This window comes from Idiotropiscis lumnitzeri, chromosome 8 (genome assembly GCF_059441095.1).
Source record: "Idiotropiscis lumnitzeri isolate Australia: NSW breed Sydney's pygmy pipehorse chromosome 8, RoL_Ilum_1.0, whole genome shotgun sequence".
Lineage (NCBI taxonomy): Eukaryota > Metazoa > Chordata > Actinopteri > Syngnathiformes > Syngnathidae > Idiotropiscis > Idiotropiscis lumnitzeri.
The window spans coordinates 12,543,079-12,564,088 of NC_142398.1; the positions used below are offsets into that span (position 1 = coordinate 12,543,079).

General features: G+C 40.5%; 1 protein-coding gene across 1 annotated transcript in view; it reads left to right on the forward strand.

Annotated features, from left to right (window-relative positions):
- Window positions 1-21,010, forward strand: part of usp43a (ubiquitin specific peptidase 43a) — a 56,933-nt gene that overhangs the window by 4,268 nt on the left and 31,655 nt on the right. The window contains exon 2 of the mRNA XM_088302053.1: window positions 7,063-7,224. Coding sequence (XP_088158179.1) covers window positions 7,063-7,224 — 162 coding nt within the window. The remainder of the gene's footprint in view (window positions 1-7,062; window positions 7,225-21,010) is intronic.

Below are 21,010 nucleotides of genomic sequence, written 5' to 3' on the forward strand. Positions count from 1 at the left end.
CATTGTCGTGACTGATTTACACATTGGTTGTGTTGTTTCGGCCTGACTCACCTGCGCAACTAACCAGCACGCTGAGGTGGTTAGGCTGCATTCCTCGGCAGTCGTGTGGAGGGAGAGAACACTCTCACTCGACAAACCCTACTCTCCGGCCTGCTCAAGCACACAGCAAAATGGGACCTTTTCAAATTCGAGGCCATTTAAGAAGTGGCCAACAAAGAGCTTGCTTTGCTGTGAAACTGCCCCTCCTCTAGGCTTATTGGATGACAGCAAATCAGCACTCTTACAAGCTGCTGGAAGCCAAAACAGACTCTCACAACCTCAGGTGTGAGAAGAGGAATATGTCGGATATAGGCTATACATAACACGTGAGTGAGTGAGTGAGTGAGTGAGTGAGTGAGTGAGAGAGTGAGAGAGTGAGAGAGTGATTGATTGATTGATTGATTGATTGATTGATTGATTTGTGAAATGTTTGACCATTTTTTACAAGTCCTCAGAGTTTTTCATGGTGACTGAGTCATTTTGATGTCTCATGTCTTCATTTCTTACTTTATCACCTTGGTGCAGCTCATTTAAAACACTTTGACAAAATGGTGGTTACTGTGAGTCAGTTCTATTACCTCCGGCTCTTAATGCCTGAATGGGGGACACCCTCTTGAGCTTCTCATTACCACAGGTTACAAAAAAGAATGATCAAGGATGTGGAAGATTTCCCAGATTGAATTGTCACCTCATTCGAAGGAGAATGAGATGATTCTATTTAAGCTTAACAGTGTGCGGTGCATGAGTCATGACTTGTCCCGCACCAAGATGGATATTTTTGGCTGGATCACTGGTGCACCCGCTGGGGCTCTCCCCTGCATCGCTAAGGAAAAATATGTCCTTCATTTCCCCTTTCTTGCCTGGCCTCGCCCCATTTCACGGACACAGTGCTTTGTGTGTGTGTCTGCTCACACACCGCGGAAAGCTGGAGGGAGCATTACTGTAGCAAGTGTGTCCAGCCTGGAAGACGAGGCCGAGGGTGAGGATGAGGAGGTGGCCCCATGCTGAGATGTCTCCAGTGGTGTTTACTACGACCCAGTTGAAGGAGGACGAGAAGGAGGGGGGGTCTCGCTTGTAAATAAAAACCATGGTCCTCCCTGTCCTGTCTCCATGGTGAAGAAAGGACAGGCATCTGTGAAAGCTGCTTGTTGCCACAACATTCCTCCCTAATTCCTCAAGTGTAAAATTTATGTTCCCAAACTCCTCTTGATTTGGAGGCAACATGGCTTGAGGATTCCTGAGCAACTTGATGAGTTCCTTTTGGTATGCAGTTCTGCTTTTTGTGGATGTCAAAGCTCACAAAGTGGCGCTTTTTATTGTGGGACAACTTTCTTGTTACGTTGCTCTTTAATAAATAGCTCACCGCATGAAATGGAGAAAAGCAACTTAATTTGAAGCTGGGGTCAAGAAAGTGGTTGTAGGTTTGTTGTGTCAACAACATGTTACAGTGTGCAGAAAAGACTGCAACTCCAGAAATCTACCCATGTGTTACTCAATGTTTACACAGCAGAAAAGGAAAAAAAAAAAGGGGTGTTTAGCGAGGCCTCTTTTATAAGCTGCTCTGTGCCTTTCTGCCACTGTCTCACGAGTGGAGACTAATGAGCAGGTTGTCTAATATTTGCAATTCTACAAAATAAACAAATTTGTTTTTCTCATTCTGAGAAGAGATCCAATCATTACAAAGGGACAGCAACTTTTTGAGCAAAAGTAAAAAAAAATGTCTCATCTGCGACTGGGAGCTCAAGATCGACCCAGCCTTTGATTTCTTGTCGAGAATTGTCAGGATTCTCACGTTGTGAGACGCTAACAGTCTAGTCGTCTCATATAGAACTGAGAGTTGTATTGGCATGTTCATTAATATGGTGTGAAGCTAACTTTATTGCTTTTATGACCTTTTTCCACTTTTGTCAAATAGTTAATGTCAGTAAGTGTACAGTTATCAGCAATATGCAAAAAAAATACAAAAAGAATTTCCCCCAGGTGCCAGGTGAGCCAAGGAAATAATAATAATAATAATAATAATAATATTCCCTTTATTAGTCCCACAATGGGGAAATTCCAGATTCGAACCCAGGCCTCCTGGGGAGACTGGGTCCGGAACGCGGCGCCTTAGACCACTCGGCCATACTCTCCAATGACCTGAATCCATGTTGTTACAGTGCACCTAAAGATCAGAAAGGTTCAGCTTTGATATTGTCGATTCACTGCACGTTCGATGCTGATTAAATCTGGAGGAATGACGTGTTGTTTTATCGGTTAAGTGTTGCCGCACATTAATCGGACTTGAAAACACAGCTCCCGGCTTAACACTGGTAGGCCCGAAGGGTTTCTAACAACCCAGCCACTTCTTGTGAGAGTTCCTTTTGCAAGAGGGGCGCGGATTCATCTTTTTCACGCTTGAAGGGCCGCGGCTCGGTGAGGCTCGAGGAGTTCAGGCGAGGAGATGAAGAGAGGTGTTTGAAGTGGTCTCCTTTGTTTGGGGAGTGTGGGGGGGGGGTGAAGGAGGTGTGTGACAGTGATGCAGGCCAACATTGATGGATTGTTTGTCTCATCCTGCCTCTCCTCTCCTTCAAGGACCTCTCAAGACTGAGGATGTTTACAATGTTTGCACACACGTTGACTTCCTCCCGCATTCCAAAAACATGCATGTTAGGTCAATTAAAGACTAAATAAGCCATAGGTGTGAATGTGAATTGTGTATAAGCAATGTTTGTTTCAGATTTAGTTTTTTTATTTACATAAAATCATAGTTGCAGTATCAAAATGAACTTTATCCTATCAAATTGTATTATTAAAAAAAAAAGAAATATCGCTTTGTGTCTAATTCTTAAGCCTTATAGTCGATAGGTATCGAATTGGTCCAAAAAACATGGTGACACCAGAAGTGCGGTACGTCATGCTTTGATAACCACCTAATTGTCGGCTACCAGTTGGCGTCATAATGGATTCATTAGTAAATAGATTGTAAAAATGTTGTCAAAATAGCAAGTGAGGCAAAATGAAGTGATTTACTTCACCGCTCAACTAGTTTACTGATAAAAGAAGACCAAATGGGAAGATAAGCTCTCCAGCAACTCCTTGGGGGAAGCATTATTCTGTTCATTGAAACAGAAGTTCAGAACATGTGCGGACTAATTCTTCCATTCCCCGCCTTAAATATAAACTACCATAACATACTGTAACTGATCTTTTTCTGCCAAGTCCAATTCCACTACCTCTACTACAAAGTTTCCTCTCTCGTCATACCACCATCTAGTTGAAATTAGCTGAGCATGTTTCATATTTTTTTTTCACAAGCCTTTGACATGAAACCCATGATGTACAATGATTACTTCTTCCACAGAAGATTACGGTGGTTTGGAATTGCCACATCACAGAAATTTGAAGACAGTGCAGATTTATAGACGGTTCAAGGTATCTGACGATGTTTCATGCTCTCCATTATTCCTGAACATTGCTTTGGCTAACCCAAGTGAGCTGAATACAGTGGGTGGGCTCACAAAAACAACATGGGATCAATTCACTCAGGCAATTGTTCTTTAATAATAAAATGAAAAAAAAAAAAGATTTTTGGGTTAGAAAAAAAAAGTTTGTGAGTGATGGCTGCTTCAGAGCACACCTGAAGAGAGAAAAAACGTATTTAAAAAATGGTGTGTGTCTGAAAATGCTCCTCATGTTTCACTTATTTCATTGCCTGTCACACTGAAATCAATCCTGTCCTGTTAGGCAGTGATGAAGAGAGGGCTCACTTGTCCTGTGTGAGCCGTAATGTATGTTGTTTTAAGGCAAGAGTGATGGCTCTGGCATTTTGGGAGGGCAGAGATGACGCAAAGGTTGTGTAAAGCAAGCATCAGGAGAATTTGGGAGGCAGGGCGGATACAGCTGGAAGCCCCGCTGTGGAGGATTCTCAACTTGAGAGGCAAAAGCCTTTTTTACAAAAGAGATACTGCACAGCTTCCCTCATTCCGATATTCGGTGCCAGCGTCTGGTGTGACATAAAAATACTTGTTGGAGGGCCAACATTTGCTTTCAACACAGCGGGGTGAGACAAGTGAGTCTCAGTTTTGGCTTTCTGACTTGACTACCTGGTTCTGTCGGTCAGTGCACGCAAAACACTGTTCGGAGGAAAAGGTGAAAAATTCTATCGCAAAAAACCCCCCACAAAAAACTGCAAAAATCTTTGGCCTATTTTTCTCAGTTTTAAGTTAAACAAATACTATAGGTCAAAGTATTGCAAAACAACTGACTATTAACTGACAAGAAATGGGCGAGGACCATTTTGTCTTCATGTAATACTTTCATCAATTTTAGAAATTTGAAACTATTTGTTAAACACTACGCGCTCAGCATACTAACTAAATCTTGCTGTGAAATGAAGGCCCACAATGTGCTTATTTGACCAAAATGTCAACAAAATTAAAAGTTTTATTGATATTTTTTTCTTCAGATTTTAACATCAATATTTTCCTTTTTATTGGAAATAAATACCAAATTATTGGCCTCCGTGACTACTAACAATCTGTATTGTGCTTGACAAAACCATATCAGTTTGGCTAAACAGCGTTGACATGGTATGAGATGACGCCTCCAAAAGTATTCTGTCGGAACAGAGACGGATGACTTGTTGTGTGGTGAATGTCTGAATGGTGGAACGTGTGTGAAGTTTGACGCTGAACGCTCACTTTTCCCACCTTGTTGCGTTGAAAGCAATGTTGACATCCGAGTAGTATTTTGTCGGTTGGAGGTACAGTTGCCACACGTGTAATCATCTATGCGTTGCCGTGTCACTGTGTAAAAACACATGCGCTTGGGGCAATTTTATTGTGTTTACATTGTAAAGAGTAGTGATAGACCGATTATCGCCCGGGCTGATTATCGGGGCCTATATTTGGCATTTTGCCGATTATCGGCATCTGCCTTTTTTTTTTACTTTCAAGGCCGCTAAATTAAAAGCTGGTTTATTTTGGCTCGCTGCAGCACACTTCTCTCTCTCTTTCTCTCTCTTTCTGCTGTGCTGGTGGCCCTGTCTGCAGAAGCCGATTGGATCGCCCACAGCACCATCTGATTGCTTCCTTGTAGCAGCCAATCAGCAGAAAACATTTTTTAACCCCTTTTTTTCTACAAATGAATATTGGCTTAAAATATCGGTTGTCGGCCTCCATGACTACCAATAATCTGTATCGGCCCCGAAAAAAAGCATATTGGTCTATCACTTCCTCCCGACACCGGTAATCGCGCCCTCATCTCGTGTCTTCCCCTTGGGCTTGTATGTATTAATTTGACGAAACAGCATTAAATCTCCCATCTGTTTCGCCTGTTTTCAATACGGCAAATAAAACTCACATGGTGTTCTATCAAAGGCACAGCAGATGGTCTCACTTAGCCTGGCAGCAGCTGAGACTCAACACAAGCGCCGCACACTCAAACACACGGACACCCGTTTAGTCTGGTACTTTAGTTTGTCCAAGCGGCAACCAAACAAACTGTGGAGACTCATATTGCTGCTGGCTTGGTCGTAAAAACAGTCTTGAAACAAAATGTGACTTTGTACCTGTTAGACAGCAGGCTTGTCATGAGCTGCAAATGTTAAAGCAGTTGCGCATCGCTTTCAATTTAAATGGCTTGGAGATGAAATCAAGGGACGCAATGTTCCACTGTTAAGGCAGCGACAACTGTGTCTGTATCCCATAATTGTCAGGGGATCAGCAGCGCAGTAGCACACTTGACACCTCCACTTTTGTTTGACATGTCATGCCCCTGATTATGGAACCAGCATGTTGTCGACTATCACAGGCTGGGGTGGTATTACTGTAACCCTGTGGTTGGTTCCGATCAAGCTCCCCTTGTTCATTTCTGGTAATCCAAAACATACTTTTTTTTTTTTCTCATTTGGATTGCTCAGTGAAGTTGGCTCAATCATGCCAAGTCCGTAAGAAGAATTTCATGGTGTAGACCCGTGGTTCTCCACTTTTTTTTCAGTGATGTACCCTCCGTGTGATTTTTTTTTTTTTTTTTCAGGCAAGTACCCCTTTTTGTGTTTAAAAAAAACAAAAGCATGCCATCATAGACTATAGAACCTTTCAAACTTCATTTGTATTGGTCCAGAGAAAAATAATCAACAAAGTGTCCTCTGGAGTTCCTTCAAGTACCCTCAGAGGTACGCATACCCCCATTTGAGAACCATTGATGTAGACGACCACACTCTGATTCCTCCAGACGTCCTCTCATTGGATCTTAGAAAATCGATTTGCCTTGGGTTAACACGGTCAGAATTTCATCCAAATTCATTTGCTTTTTGAATAATTTCAAGAACCGCAGCCGACAAAAATGAAAAACCTGTTAACTTATGGTACTCTACATGATAAGTGCAATTGGATTTGATTTATTTGGGTTAGGCGACACGGTGGGCGACTGTTAAGCACGTCCGCCTCACTGTTCAGCGGTGCAGGTTTTGATTCCGGCTCCGGCTTTCCTGTGTGAAGTTTGCATGTTCTCCCCGTATCTGCGTGGGTTTCCTCCAGGTACTCCTGTTTCCTCACACATTCCCAAATATGCAAATGAGTGTATCGGCAGATACTCAAAATCAACTGGCTCTGACTCGACTTGGGTGCAACAAAATGTGATCAAGACATACTTACCCCGAATTATTGCATTTCCCGTTATGTTTCAATGTCAGTCTTGGTCTTGAGACGGTCTCAAGACCACTTTTGATCTTGTCTAGGAACTGATTGTGTTTTCGTAGTCTTTGCACATTTCTGACATTGGGGCAGAGGAGACTTTGTATTTATTCTCAGTTCTTGACTGTAGATCACATTGTCTCAGTTTTGGCCTCGACTTGGTCTCAACTCCTCAAACTCTATTTTGAGTTGAGTCTCTGTGTATGTGGTCTTTCCTACAACTAGCCTACAGTACCTCTCCAGTGTCTAGTCGTTAACCACTTCCTCCAAAGTAACTGCTTGCTTATTGTGTTATGAATTAATTACCACCATTTATTGACTGGTCATGATGTCATTTTTTTTCCAGAGCATTGTAGCCAAATATGGCTCTCAGTTTCGGGGCAACTCGCAACACGACGCATTGGAGTTTCTCCTCTGGCTTTTGGACAGAGTTCACGAAGATGCCAAAAACCCAAACAACAACAACAGTAGCAGCAGCAGTAGCAAAAACACCAAAGCCAACATCAAGGTGAGTCCAATTTCGCTTGCTTCTTTTGTTGACTCAGTGCAGTTAGTAATTAGACTTTACACCGATATAATGAATACTTGCACACGTATATACAATCCCAAATCCTGATCGTGTAAAGCCTATTTGAAACCATTTGTATGAAATGCTTTTGTGAGAAAATGAAAGTGGAAGCTCCGTCCGTCTGTTGTTTCTTTATATGCTGGCGGTGTCTGTGGAATTTCCATCTCTTAACCTTGATCTTTGAGACGAGCTCAACTTAATGCCGCGAATGAGCAGGGCGGACACATCATGACCTTTATCGCGACATGAGCCGATTGACAATAATATTTATAGCTTTTCATAGTTGGGATCATCTCAGATTTTTTTTTTTCAATGTTCATCCGCTTTATAAACAGATTTCCTTTTCCCGTACAATAGTGTCATTGTCCGATTCTGCTGATAATCTGACAATGTGGGGCCTCCGGCTTTGGACCCTCATGCTGGCTCAGTGCTATGGGTAAACATTAGCTGTGTGCCCGCTACCTTTATATGCTGAAGAGTAGACTAGGGCTGGGCATTTATATTTTCAAATATAATGAGCCCAAAAAACTATCTATTAAATTTGATCTGGATGAATCAGTTTTTCTGAATTTTTTTGCCTTGGTAGAGGTTTGGTCACTGAGTGCTTTCTTTTTTTTAATGTTGCAAACATACAGTTTGATGCTCCTTTTTTAATTTGAATATATAAATAAAATAAAGGAACAACTGTATATATATATATATATATATATTTATAAATGTATATATATATATATATATATATGTATATACTGTGTCAAAGTGTATGTGTGTATGCAACACATTCTGCTATAAATCCGTTTGACTTGGATTGGAACACATGGAATCAATTTTCTTTATGTGTTTCTCGGGGGAAGTGAGGGAATTATTGTGTTTTAATTTCCCTAGTTGTTCAAAAGGCATTAATTTGGGCTGGTGTGGACGTGTGGGTCCAAAAGTGTTTATGCATTGTATCGATGGGTCACCAGTCTGGACAGGCGGTATGCGACCTTTGTGCCAAAGCATGCTGGGATTGGTTCCAGCGCCACCTCCCCCGAACCTGAATCTGATGAGCCGTTTAGCGCAAAGATGGATGGCAATAGGTCAAATGATTTATTTGAAACCCCACTAGGGTGACTCAGATGAGCTGTGACTTTGCGCTGCTGATCTACATCTCTAATTTTCTAATATTGTCGCCATCGTCATCCATCAAAGATATAGTATCTAACGCGATGAGTGAAAGGAGGATTTATTACAAGGCCACTATTTTATGCATTAAGCCCGTCTGCGTCTGATGTTTGTCTTTGTTTGTTCAGTGCTGGATTGCACGTATTGCAACCTTGGTAGCAGAAGCAGCAGCACCAGTTTCACAGCAATATTATGTCACAAACACAAAGGCAGCTCAGTAACGTCAATATGCCTTCCAACGGGATCTTGCTAAACCTGCTAGGTTTCCCTCCCCTTGTTTGCCCGGCACCGCATATGTAGCATTCTTCGGCAAGCTCAGTCAGTCAGACAAACAACACAGTCGTAACTTTGTGCACACTTTATAGTTGGTGTCACTCTCGGAAATTGGAAAATCTGGGCTCAGTAAATATCGAGTGATTTCTCAAAAGATGGAGTGTTGAAGTTTTGCTGCGATACTATTTGCAGCAGTGTTTTTTTTTTTTTTGTGGATTAATTGTATAGGGCTGAGTTTGTCTGAAAATTGCGATAGTTTGTGAACCCGATGAGCTGTTAAAAATGCTCATTTGTGAGTTTCCTCATCTTTTTTCAGTAAGCTCAAGAAAGTGTGTACATAATTCACAAAATAGGCTTTTGTGCGGCCATCTCCTGATCGATTCTCATTGGCTCACCGCAGGTGTGTACCCCTCCTCTTGCAAGCATTTCAAAAACAATGAACGAACGCAGGGGCAAAGGGCACAATACATTATGTGTTTTCTATTTGTAATAAGGTTGTCATTGCGATGTTGTTTTCTAGATTTGTGGTGGAGATGCGGTTGTCAAATGGATAATAATGAATATGCAAAGTGAAATTGACTAACCATGTCTGTCACTACTGCATCAACAACGGTGCCATTTATTGTTTGACATTTACATAATAAAGCAGGCACAAGCCAGCGTGTGGCGCTCATGCAACCGCTGGGGGAAAAAAAAAACAGGCTTCATATTGTTCTTTGATTGTACTGTAATCAGTTTTATTTTTCAATCCCTGATTGCTCGAGGTAAGAAGGTAGGTTTTGATTGTTGTTAAGTTAGAGGTTATATATAATATTTTTTCACCGAAGTTCACATACAGAAAAAAATTACAGATGCTGGTTGGATGCCGTTGCTTATTTGGTAATGTGTTAAACCTGGCATTTGAACAGATGTGGATAGACTTTTTATATCCACTTTTTATATTTATAGATAGTATTGTCTCTTGTAACATTCAACATTTCAACGGTTTCAACACTAATTGTCCTTATAATGTTCTCATGCTGGCCAGTTTTTATTTTAACAATCAATTTTCTGTAAGAGTTTTTCTCACAAGGGTTGCTGATAATTTGAAGCCAACCCCAGCTGTCAGTGATTCATTTTACTTTCAGAATATCCCCAATAGATATTTTATACTTAATATTAATCATTTAAAATTCATTTAAAAAAAAAAAGACCTTACCAACACTGATGATAAGTGAAGCCATCATGTGAAAAAGGTTTTTGTGTCTTGTTCATTATAAATGCGACCTTGCTCTGTCTGGTGTGAAAATATTGCATCCCCATTCGAGACGTTTAAGGAAATAAATGTGGTCCAGCGTGTCGGAGTATTTCTGCAGTGGAGCGATTCGATAGGAGGGAGAAATACAGTCTTTGGGGGGTAATGATGTGGTGAGGCATTTAGATTTTGTTTCATGTAGACGTCACTAAAGAAGACATCACGTCATTGCTGTGCGTAAAAAACAAGTGGCTGAATTACTACTATATCATCATAAATATCTACTTTATGTTTCATGTTTCAAGTGGGATTAAATTGAAGTAAAATATAAAGTCAGTACTGTTACTCAAAACAAATGGACGGATTCAATCCCCCAGCACTCTCCCTCCGCCCACGCGGAGACCATTTTGGACTCTGGATGACGTCAATGACGGATACATGTGACCCGCCCGTTCAGGCTACAGTTGCATTTGAAAAAAATACATATCCAATCTAGGAGCACATATGAAAGTGGCCCAAGTAGGATTGTAAAAAATCGAGAGTGAGCTCTTCTGAAAAGAAGGACCTTTTATGCCGCATGGGGGTTAACTGTGACGGGATAGGAGTGGAGGGGGGGGGGTACTCTGGCATCCGCAGTCTACTGCGGAGACTTTGAAATCGGGTCAGTGAGAAACGCGGTAGAGGCAGCCAGCGAGGCCTCTTATCAACATGGACAGAAATAGTAAGTTTGATAGCTCTCCATGACAGTTTGGCCCGTGTTCTCCAGGGGAAGGACAGGTGAGAGGCAAATGCCGAAGAATGAGACAAGTCAGCTCACAAGTCAGCAGTCTTGCATACTTTTGGCTGCTCATGGTTATAATCTGTAAATGCAAGAGTGATCTGAAAGTCTGGTTATCAAACAGTTAAAAAAAAAAAAAGATGATTTTTTGCCGACTGTTTCAAATAGGACATATTTGTTTTACATCCCTTGATTTGTTGCAGGAGGAAGCATTTGTTGAATATGTAATATGTAACCAATTTCAAGCTAAGCAAAAAGAGCTGCGTGTGCTGCTTCTTCCAAACAAAATTGTATCTTTAACAATACTTTGTCCTTTCAGAATAATGTGTGGCACAATCTGGACAAAACTACCAATATTGTTAACCTCAAAAGGAGGTGATTATAATTAGTGTGCTAATGCAACATGTGCATTTTTCCTTATTACAAGCCAGTGTACCGTGAGCATGATTTTGCTTGCCAATGGTACCAGTTGCCAAATGCATTCTGTTGTTTTAGAATTTGCCCCATTGATCATGGCCATCCACCAATTTCTTCGACAGGTTAAATCAAAGAAGCATAAGCCTGCCTCATTTGGCGTGCGACTTGATTTTTAACAGCTTGTGGCATTTCTGAGATGCCACAAATTCCTGCAGATTGAGATGGAGAGTGAGAACACTTGAAAGAGACAACTTTTTTTTTTTTTTAATTAAACTCGCCTCTCCCACTTCTTAAAGAGTCTCTTGCCATTATAATGAAAGAACATTTCAAACTGGCATTCATATTTATAACATGAGCGGCATGGAAATGTAATGGAGGTCATTAATTAGAAGGTGATTTTGTATACTTTTTATCATTGTGAAAGTCTCTGGCAGGAATGAACAGGTCACGTAAATCCCCTCCCCCAGTGCCCTCCTACCCTCTTCCTAAGGGATTAAACCAGGACAAGTCTGGAAGAAACTTTCAAATTTAAGCTTTGTTAAATTATTTTTAGCATTCATTTTTGCCTTCTGGCTTCAGCCAAGATTCACTTAGCCTATTCAAGGACCTTTTCTTTATTTTTTTTATATACTTTTTTTTTTTTTTAAAGCTTTCCTGGAGTAATGTCTTGACTTATTAGCCAGCGAGTGATGCATGGCTGAGTGCTTCTCCTCAGACCATCACTGCCTGTAAGTTTAATGCTTGCGGCTGTGTCGGAGGGAAGCAAATGTGGGGTTTGCATTATTGTTAAATGTTATTTGATTAGATGGCAGGTCAGGTTTCAAGAAGATGCATAGTACAGAGTCAGCCCTGCTACGAATTTTTAATTATATGTTCCCGGCAAATGACACTGGAGACTAGGGCTGGGCGATTAACCGAAAATTTACCGTTACCGAAATTTATTAGAATGACCGACATCATTTTGCCCATGTCGGTAAATTCGGTGTCTAAAAAAAAAAATGAAAAAGGAAAGTCTTTTCTGTCTGCGGCAATGTTCATGCCTCTTTAAGTCTGCTCCAGCGCATGTAGTCACGTGACTCAGGCGCTGTAGAAGAATGTAAACACAAGACGCGTTCGTAGCTGGCGATTCAAATTCAGAAGCGGCTGACACGGCGAAAGACGAAGTAACGTTAGTTGAAATTGGTCTTGTCGCGCTTGTCCCAAAAAGAAATTCGACATCTGTCGTTTGGAAATGTTTTGGGTTCCATAAAGACGATGTTTGAGCAAAAGAACACGAACTACAAACTGCGTCGTAAGCACCTGAAACAGCGCGTCCAACCTTTTCTTTTTCACCACCCACAACACAACCATGCTGTTGACTTGAAGCTTGTGCTAAAAGTTCAAAGTGAGAAGCAAGGTTGGACAAGTGACAACAGCCCACTAACGGAGGCGAAACCATACGAGAGAACGTCTCAGTGGTGGACGGGATAGCCTAGCACATAGCTAAAGATAGAGCTCCTGAAGTTACAGTGGAGCGCACAGGATTTAAACGCCTCAGGAACGTAGCCGACAAGAGGTACGAAAATATTTGCCGCAAACAGCACTTCCCGATATGGACAACATCGGGACGGGAGCGGAGACATGTCGAGCATTTTGCATCCACATCCGACTTGTGGTCGAGTCGCAACATGCATCCCTGTTTGAGCCTGAAATGTGCAGTACATAGACGACAAGTGGCGACTGCGCACCGGAGTACTCGAGACGGCACATTTTACTGATGAAGCACACGCGTTTGTTTGGCACTGGCATTCCATTGATTTTTTTTTTTTTCATTTTATTTAGCATTTTGTTTACAGGCGACTAGTGCCTTTGCACATGGCATTATTTATATTGTTTACAAGATACCTTTACACAAATCTAAGCATTTGCAAATGGCATTACACCATCTCGGCACAATCTATTTGCAGGAAAAGATTTTGTGAGAGGTACCCTTTTTTTCCTGTTCTTTGTGACATTGTTCAAGTCATGCAAAGCAAGCTATTTTGAATGTTTATTCAAATGATTTTTGTACTTCTATTTTTCATTGAAAGTAATGTGTACCAGTTGGTCAATAAAAAAAAGCAGTTAATATGCATTTTCTGCATTTATTTTGATTTTGGTCCTCAGGGGGAATTTATCGTGCATTTATCGTTATCGAGGTAAAATTGCCCAATTTATCGCGATATTGATTTTAGGTCATATCGCCCAGCCCTACTGGAGACTATGTGTATCTTGTCTTGTTTGATCTAAATTTAGTGTTTATTATTCCGGCTCGTTTACAGAATCAGGTGGGCATTAATGGTAGCGCTCAAAAGTGGTTTAGATCCTATTTGGCTTGCAGGACCTTTTGTGTTCCCGCTCTGCGCCTTTGTCGTATGGTGTTCCTCAAGGTTCTGTTTTGGGGCCCTTACTGTTTTCATTGTACTTTCTGCCATGAGGTTGCATCCTATAAATTTCCATTCCTTCCATAGTCAGATCTATGTTGCGCTGAGCAAAAAAGATGCTCTCTCTCCTTGAGACCACTTTTGTCCTGTCAAATCAAAACCCGGATGTCACTACATTTCTTGAATTTCAACAAAACGAAGACAAGTTATGGTGTTTGGGCCGAGCCATGACTTTTGCACATACCTGCATACGGACATATTTTAAAATGAATGCAGGACCCAATTTGAGTGCTGAAGGTCATTTTCAAGTGAAGATATTCTCACTGATTTCAAATATCACTCACCATAAATGCACTCAAATTATTACCGACTATTTTCAAAGTAACAACACCGACTTTGAAGCACTTAACCTCACCAGTGTCAGCGTGCAGCAAGTTTTATGTCTGTGTGATATTGCCTATAGTCAATGCCTTGGTCAAAAAATGCCATTGAATTAGAATAAAACTGTACAATCTCTTTCCCTGACTGACAAGTCAGTTAAAATATTGGATTTTGGTCCATCTCAATCGACCTCCAAAGCTGAGATAATAAAAGGGAAGGCGGACCATGTTAAATTTTGTAATTCTTTTTTTTTTTGTTAAAGGATTCAAATTGTCTTTTGGGGGCGTTATTTCAAAGGTATTTTATGTACAGTGTGGAAAAACCTCATGTCACACGTTTAATTTTAAAGGTTACCCCAATCGGTTTTTTTTTGGTTGTTTTTTTTGCAGAAGTGAAGCATGATAATCTGTGGAAAACCACAACAAAATGCTTAAAAAGTTGATCCTGACAAATTTGTAAACCATTGCAAATATTATTATTGACAGACAAGATATTTGTAACCTGGTTGGAAAAATCGGGACGAGATAATCATATACTCAGATGAAAAGGGAGAAGGAACAGTTTGAGGAGCAACAAGGCCAAAGAATGATTATTATTTTTTTTTAAGTCATGGTACAAGTGACACTGAGACATGTACTAAAACTGCAAGTATAAAAAGTACTTTTAGTCTGTACATACATTTTAGGACAGATTATACAAGCCGTGTGATGGTGTTGTCCTTTTTTCTATTAACCTCTGCAGAAGTAAATGCCAATACTTTTAAGGCAATTAAAAGCGATGACTGCTTTTATTGTTTCCTTGACCTGAACATACTACATCTAATTGGGAACAGCATTTCAGGCACAAAATAAGCTTCATTAAGTGTCACTGACTAGTGTAATAGCCAATGGTCTGCATCTTTTAATTGCCGTCTCCTTTGGTTTCTGTTTAATTAACAAGATAATCTCTCTGGCTGGCAGGATTTGTTGTTCAACCGCAGAAGTCGTCTTTCAAAGTTAATTAAGCTAGACAAATTTCTCTCCCCGGGAAATGATTAAATGCTTAATTAAAGCGAGCAATTAATTGGCAACATGCTGCCGGTACAATAACGTATGAAAGATGTTATATCTTTGTGTCAATCAAAAGTGAGTAATAATTCATTTGCTAAAATTGAATTGTTGAGAAGCTTCTTGTCCGGTTGGTGAATGAGGCCTCCGTGGCTCATCTGTTTTGCTCGAAGATCATAAAGCTTTGGACAGTTACGTTGTTTTTTTACCCAGTGTCGTTAAAGCATAATCATTGGATTTGGCTTCATCAATCAACAGAGATTATTGAGAGCTGTCATGAGAAGCATTACCCTTAATCTGCATTTGAACCGAAATCTATCGGGTTGGAAAACCTCCAAACTGACGTGACCTCAAACCGCCAGTTTTTGGTGTGATGGGTTTTTTTTTCTTTCTTTTTCACTCTTTAATATTCAGACCATATACGCGACCCTAGTGATGGCACCCTCCGTCATAGTCTCCGAGAAACCCAAAAATGTTATCGGGGACACCTTGCTCAATGAAAATGTAAGGAGATTATAGCACTTTCCGACAAAACTGGAAAGTTGCCATTCGCAATGTTAGGCCAGTTGGAGGTCTCATCAACAAGGTCAGCCAGCCATGACATAAATTTAGTTTCACTGCAAATGCCAAGCTTCCGAGGGCTCTTAAGTGCAGCGGTAGTCCCTCCTCTGCAGCTTCCACTCTTGGTAAGACTTTCCACACGATGCTGGATGTGTGTCTTTGGGACGAACATGTGAGGAGTTTTTGATTTTTTTTTTTCGGCCCTGCCCTGCACTGTCCTGCTCTTTTCCCAGGTTATTTTCTACACATGCATGTATGCATGCATGTGACCCAGTTGCAGTGGCCGCTGGAAGAGTGGGCATCATTGACACGCCACCGCCGAATAGCTTTTACCCGAAAAGGCTTTTAATGGATGGTCCGACATTGTGTAAGGAAATGTTGAATTCAAGCAATTGCTATTTCTTTATCTAGACATTTGAAAGATGAGATTGTGTCTCCTCACTGAGAGCGAGGAGACAGACTTGATTGAAAGGAGAGGAAATAGAACTGTGCTTCAAATTGTCCAAATCCTCTGATTTCAGCCTCTTAACAGTAAATATTGTCTGATATCTGCCGTCCACGAAAACGGAATCCATTTTTGCGTTCAGTCAAAGTAAGACTTTGCAAAACAGTGACTGAAGTTTTTGCATATTTTCTGACATGTTACTGACCAAACTAATCTATATCACTTGTTTGATTTGTACGTTCAAGTTTTCTTTTCATAAATGTATACATGTAAATGATTGGTATACCGCACTGGATTTATAACCCTCATTCTGAAACTTCCAAAAGAAACCCAGGACATGCGTTTAACAATAACGTGAATGACTAAATCCACCCATATCTAAGAAGTTGTTTTGCTGCGATAAATACAGAGATAAAGAAACCCACTAGTTTTTCTTTGTACCTTTTTTTGGGGTCTCCTTTTACTTAGTGTGACAGGCAAAGCGCAAACAAGGATAAAACATTTTTCCGCACTCATTACTGTCACTCATCCGCTGTGTGATAGCAGAACTGGTCGTGCTGGTGTGCTTACTAACAGCTTCCAAGATGCAGGCTGGCTGTTTTGTTTGGTTTACTATGTATTCACTGCTGCCACACCTGCATTTCCAGGATTATATACCTGTAATGCTTGTAATTTTTGATGCTTGTGGGCCAGTGGAACAACAGCATAGTGACGCGCAGTGCAATAGCTGTATTACTATTGCGATATTAGTGTACAGTTCAAAAGACTGAAAACCATAGTCTTTGATTTGTATTGAGCTAAATGTGCTTAAAATTCTTCAGCCTCTAGGTGGCATTAGTGTTTCATGTTGCATCTTGATGACGCAGTTGCATTTTACTTGACAAGTTTAGAGTACTTGAAAATAAAGCAGCTCATGGATTGTTGCCAATTCTGTTTATTTACAACTAATCCCTGGTCCCCACAAGTAGTTGCTGTTGTTGTTGTTATTATTATTATTTGCGTCATTGTGTTGTTGTAACGTCTGTGTTAATATATGCCTTTATTTTGTTAAGTACCTTACTGATGCCATTCGAACGCAGTGCAGTTTGTGTCTCATGAGCCGTATAAGAAAGACAATGATGTAAGGTGAGCTATGTTCTGCCGTTGCTTGAATCAAATGTACCTAACCACAAAAGAGAGTGCGTTAACTTCAAGACATAAGAGCATACACCATCCCAAGCACATGTCCAACCTCACTCTCCGACCCCTTTAAGAGCTGTAGCTTATGTGCCCGGTGCTAACTGATGACTAGCGTCGCCTACCTCATGTGCAACACTCTCGATTCAGCATGGCGCAATGATGGTAGACTGCGTTTTAAAAAGTCAAAGTTTTAATAACCGTTAATACTATCCATCACCAGTAACCAGCTTCTTTTTTTAAGGGGATTTCTAAGTGGGTGACATCGTGCCGCAATATGATTGGCTGCTTGCAGAGATCACTGAATGACCCACCTATTTGAACTTGGTCAGCATCTCTCCCTTGACCAGAGAGTGGAGGGCTCAGCAGTTACATGCACACGGACACACACAAACACACACACATGCACGCACACCCACACACACCCACACAATTATTGTTGAATGACCTTGAAAAAAAAGTGGGTACTAGTTAGCCCCAAGGACAGCATGAAGGGCCTACTAGTCTGTTCCAAAAATCGCTCACCCGTGATGGGACACTTTGACTCACTAAGAAGATTTAAACCCCAAAAAAGAGTGTTAAAAAAATGAATTTATTTATGTATTTATTTATTTATTTGGTTATTTATTTGGTTATTTAGTTAGTTTTAGTTAGTTAGTTAGTTAGCTAGCTAGTTGTTTTAATAATTGTTTTTATTTTATCATGGTACACATTTCATAATGTACCAAATCTGTATTTTGTTTTAAAATGAAATAGATTTTGTTTCGTGGGATAAAATGCTGTTTCTACATCATCTCTGCTGACCACCAGAGGTCTAACATCATGAAGTGTCTCTTTGCGCATGTTTTTTATTGATTTATTTTTTTCATTTACCCAAATGTCTCAAAAAAGGACATTTTAGACTCATAATTTTAAAATTTTGAAACAACACTATTTTTGCTCACGGTTTTCATGCCATTCGAAACTAATATGCCTACTCTTGAAGCAGGTAAAGGTGGAGGCAGGTGCTTGACAGTCCAAAGGCTCCTCTACTATCGCTTTCTACTCTTTAGACAAATTGCGTAAATTGGATATAGTTGAATTCTTGAGCTATGGACAGAGGGGTCAAATAAGTGACATTTGTTAATTGTGCGTTTAAAAAAATTGTTTCGTGACAGGGAGTTTTCTGTTAACTCATTATTTATGCGTTAATTTTGACTGCCAGTCGGGACTCATGTGCGCATTCATACTCTCGTCCAGCACTGTATTTTTAATTTGGTGGAAGTGATCACATGAGTTTACTTTTGATGTCAAGAAATCCAAATTATTGTGCAGAATTCTTTTATATTTTCACTGGTTGAATTGGACAAGAGTAGAAATGTGCATTTTCATTTTGGTGGCGATCGGTTGGCGTTTTTGACAACGGAACTGACAAAGCTTCCCTCCCCGCTGAGACCGAAAAAAAAAAACAAGCTGAGCTCCAAAAGGGGTCAGCCAATTAGTTGTAAATCTCATCACAGCCCTTAAATCACTACAGAGTCTTTTAGGGGGGGTGAATTTCAGTACTGATGCCAATGTCATTGTTAGCCTCAATCAACTGTCCCTTTAAGCCAATGACGAGTGATGCGCCACAAGTGCATTTGTTTGACAAAGAATCTATGAAGACCAACCTGGCAACTTTGCGTTGTCTTTTTTCACATTGAAGGTCAACCCAAATCACACTCTTGAGACGGATCAGTCGTGTTGAGAGGCTAATTAAGCCATTCGCTCGTCACAACCCATGCCATCAATTTGTTTGGTCCTGAATCACGATAGCTGACTGGCAATGAGCCTGTCCGCATTGGGGCAGTTTTGGCACTCCTGAACCCTGCCTGCGACTCTTGTCTGAGGCTGCTTAATTTCTCTTCCTGCCTTGTTTTTGGCCAGACACACATCTCCATGGCAACAGCCAGAGTGGCAGGTCTCACTGCATTCCGCTCTGAAATAAAACAGATGGAGATTTCACCAAGGAATGATGCCTTAGAGGAGATTAGAACTGTGGAACTATTTGCCTTTTGTCTTAACAAGTGCCATCTTTAAATATCGCAATATATTGTATGACGCACCGGTAGAACACAACAGGCCAGAGGGTAAAGCAGGTTTTCAAATGCCTGTGCTTTCCGTCATTATCGCACAGGCCATCTTGTTCCTGTAAGACCCTCATGAATAGACCGAATTAACAGCAGCCGTCCACAATTGAAAGGATTGTTGTGAGTCAGCCACTTTATTGCCTTGACAGCGTTTTGTTGAAATGGATGGAGAGCAACCTTTGTAAGCCAACCACACCCACCTCGGCTCCCCTCCTCTTTTTGACTCACTATCTATGCATCAGTCTCATTTCTTAGTGCTTTCTCCCTGCCCCACTTGTTAAGCATTACTAAAAACATTTTATCATCATGCATTTTCTCCTACTAGTTGGTCATTAAAACAACAAATGGAGGTCATGCAACATCTGTCCATTTGCTATAATATTTTCATTATTCACATGAAGGTTACGGGTGAGCTACCACCAAATCCGGTTGACTCGGTGAGAGAGAAGGGGTACAACAAATTTCTTATCCATAAATATTAGTCTTATAGGTTAGGCCTACTCTTAAGTAAAAGCTAAGAAAACATGCATTACTATGAAAGACAGTTCATGTATTTCTGTTAGAGTTAACTTACTATGACAACTTCACAAAATTGCTCCAAACAAGTGTGTCTTCAAGTAACCGATTTTCCAAAATTCAATTACTCAGTGTGTATCATGCAAACATCAATGGCGTCTGATTTCCCGAGAAAAAGATTTAAGCCGATTAAGTATCGAAACAATGACAATAAAAAAAATATTGGACCTTTCGGGAGCGCTTCACGTAATCCATGTGATGTCACGCGTGCTTGTACACTAAAATGTTCATTTCGGACTTGAGTACTGTCTATTGTGCTATAAAACCGCGTCGCCAATTATTCCCATAATTTAGATATTACCCCTACCGTCAGGTTCTTCCTAGGAGAAAGGGGAGGTGGTGAGATTGACATTAACAGCGCAATGTGTTGATGCACATTGTTTTTAAAGCTTTTTATTGCCATCTTTTTCATTACATTTATGTGAATATAGTCTATATTTATATTAGAAAATTTAGCATTGTCCATTTGGATTTATCACAGAGGCTTGGCTTAGCCAACTGACATGGACAACTGTGTCCACATTGTAAAAGATATTTATTTTGCCACCAATTCTTTTGTCCTATGTTATATTTTACAATCTCTTTTAGGATCTGACTGTTTAATCTGCTAAGTAAAGAAGCATGTACTCCTTGTCGGCGAGTGCTTGCCCATATTTCCTCTCTTCCTCCGACTGCTCTACTGTTAATGTGACAAGAGGTTAAAGACATGCATGATTTGCTCGAAGCAAGTTAGAAAAGGTGAGAAATTAAAACAATATATCTTCTGAGGCAATTCTTGACCAACCCCGCCGTAACAAGTACTTTCTCACTTTTGTCGCGAATGGACCGGTACTGATATAACTCACATGATCCCCTGCGGGAAACCCAAATCAGTGAGCTGGTGGCAACGACACAAAGACATACTTTGTATTCAGTACTAAATTCCATTGCACTCTCTTATTTATTTATCTAATTTATATATTTGTCTGTATTATTGTTGTATTGCACTGGAGAGGGGAGCCCTCTAATCTCGTTGCACACTTGAGTACAATGACAATAAAGGGATTTCTATTCTATTCTATTCTATTCTAATACCATATCATTTGTGGTAGCACAGGACATGTTTGAGAGCTGTCGGACAGTCTTGAAGTGTCCGGAGCTTGTAAAATGTTCAGCGACAAAACAT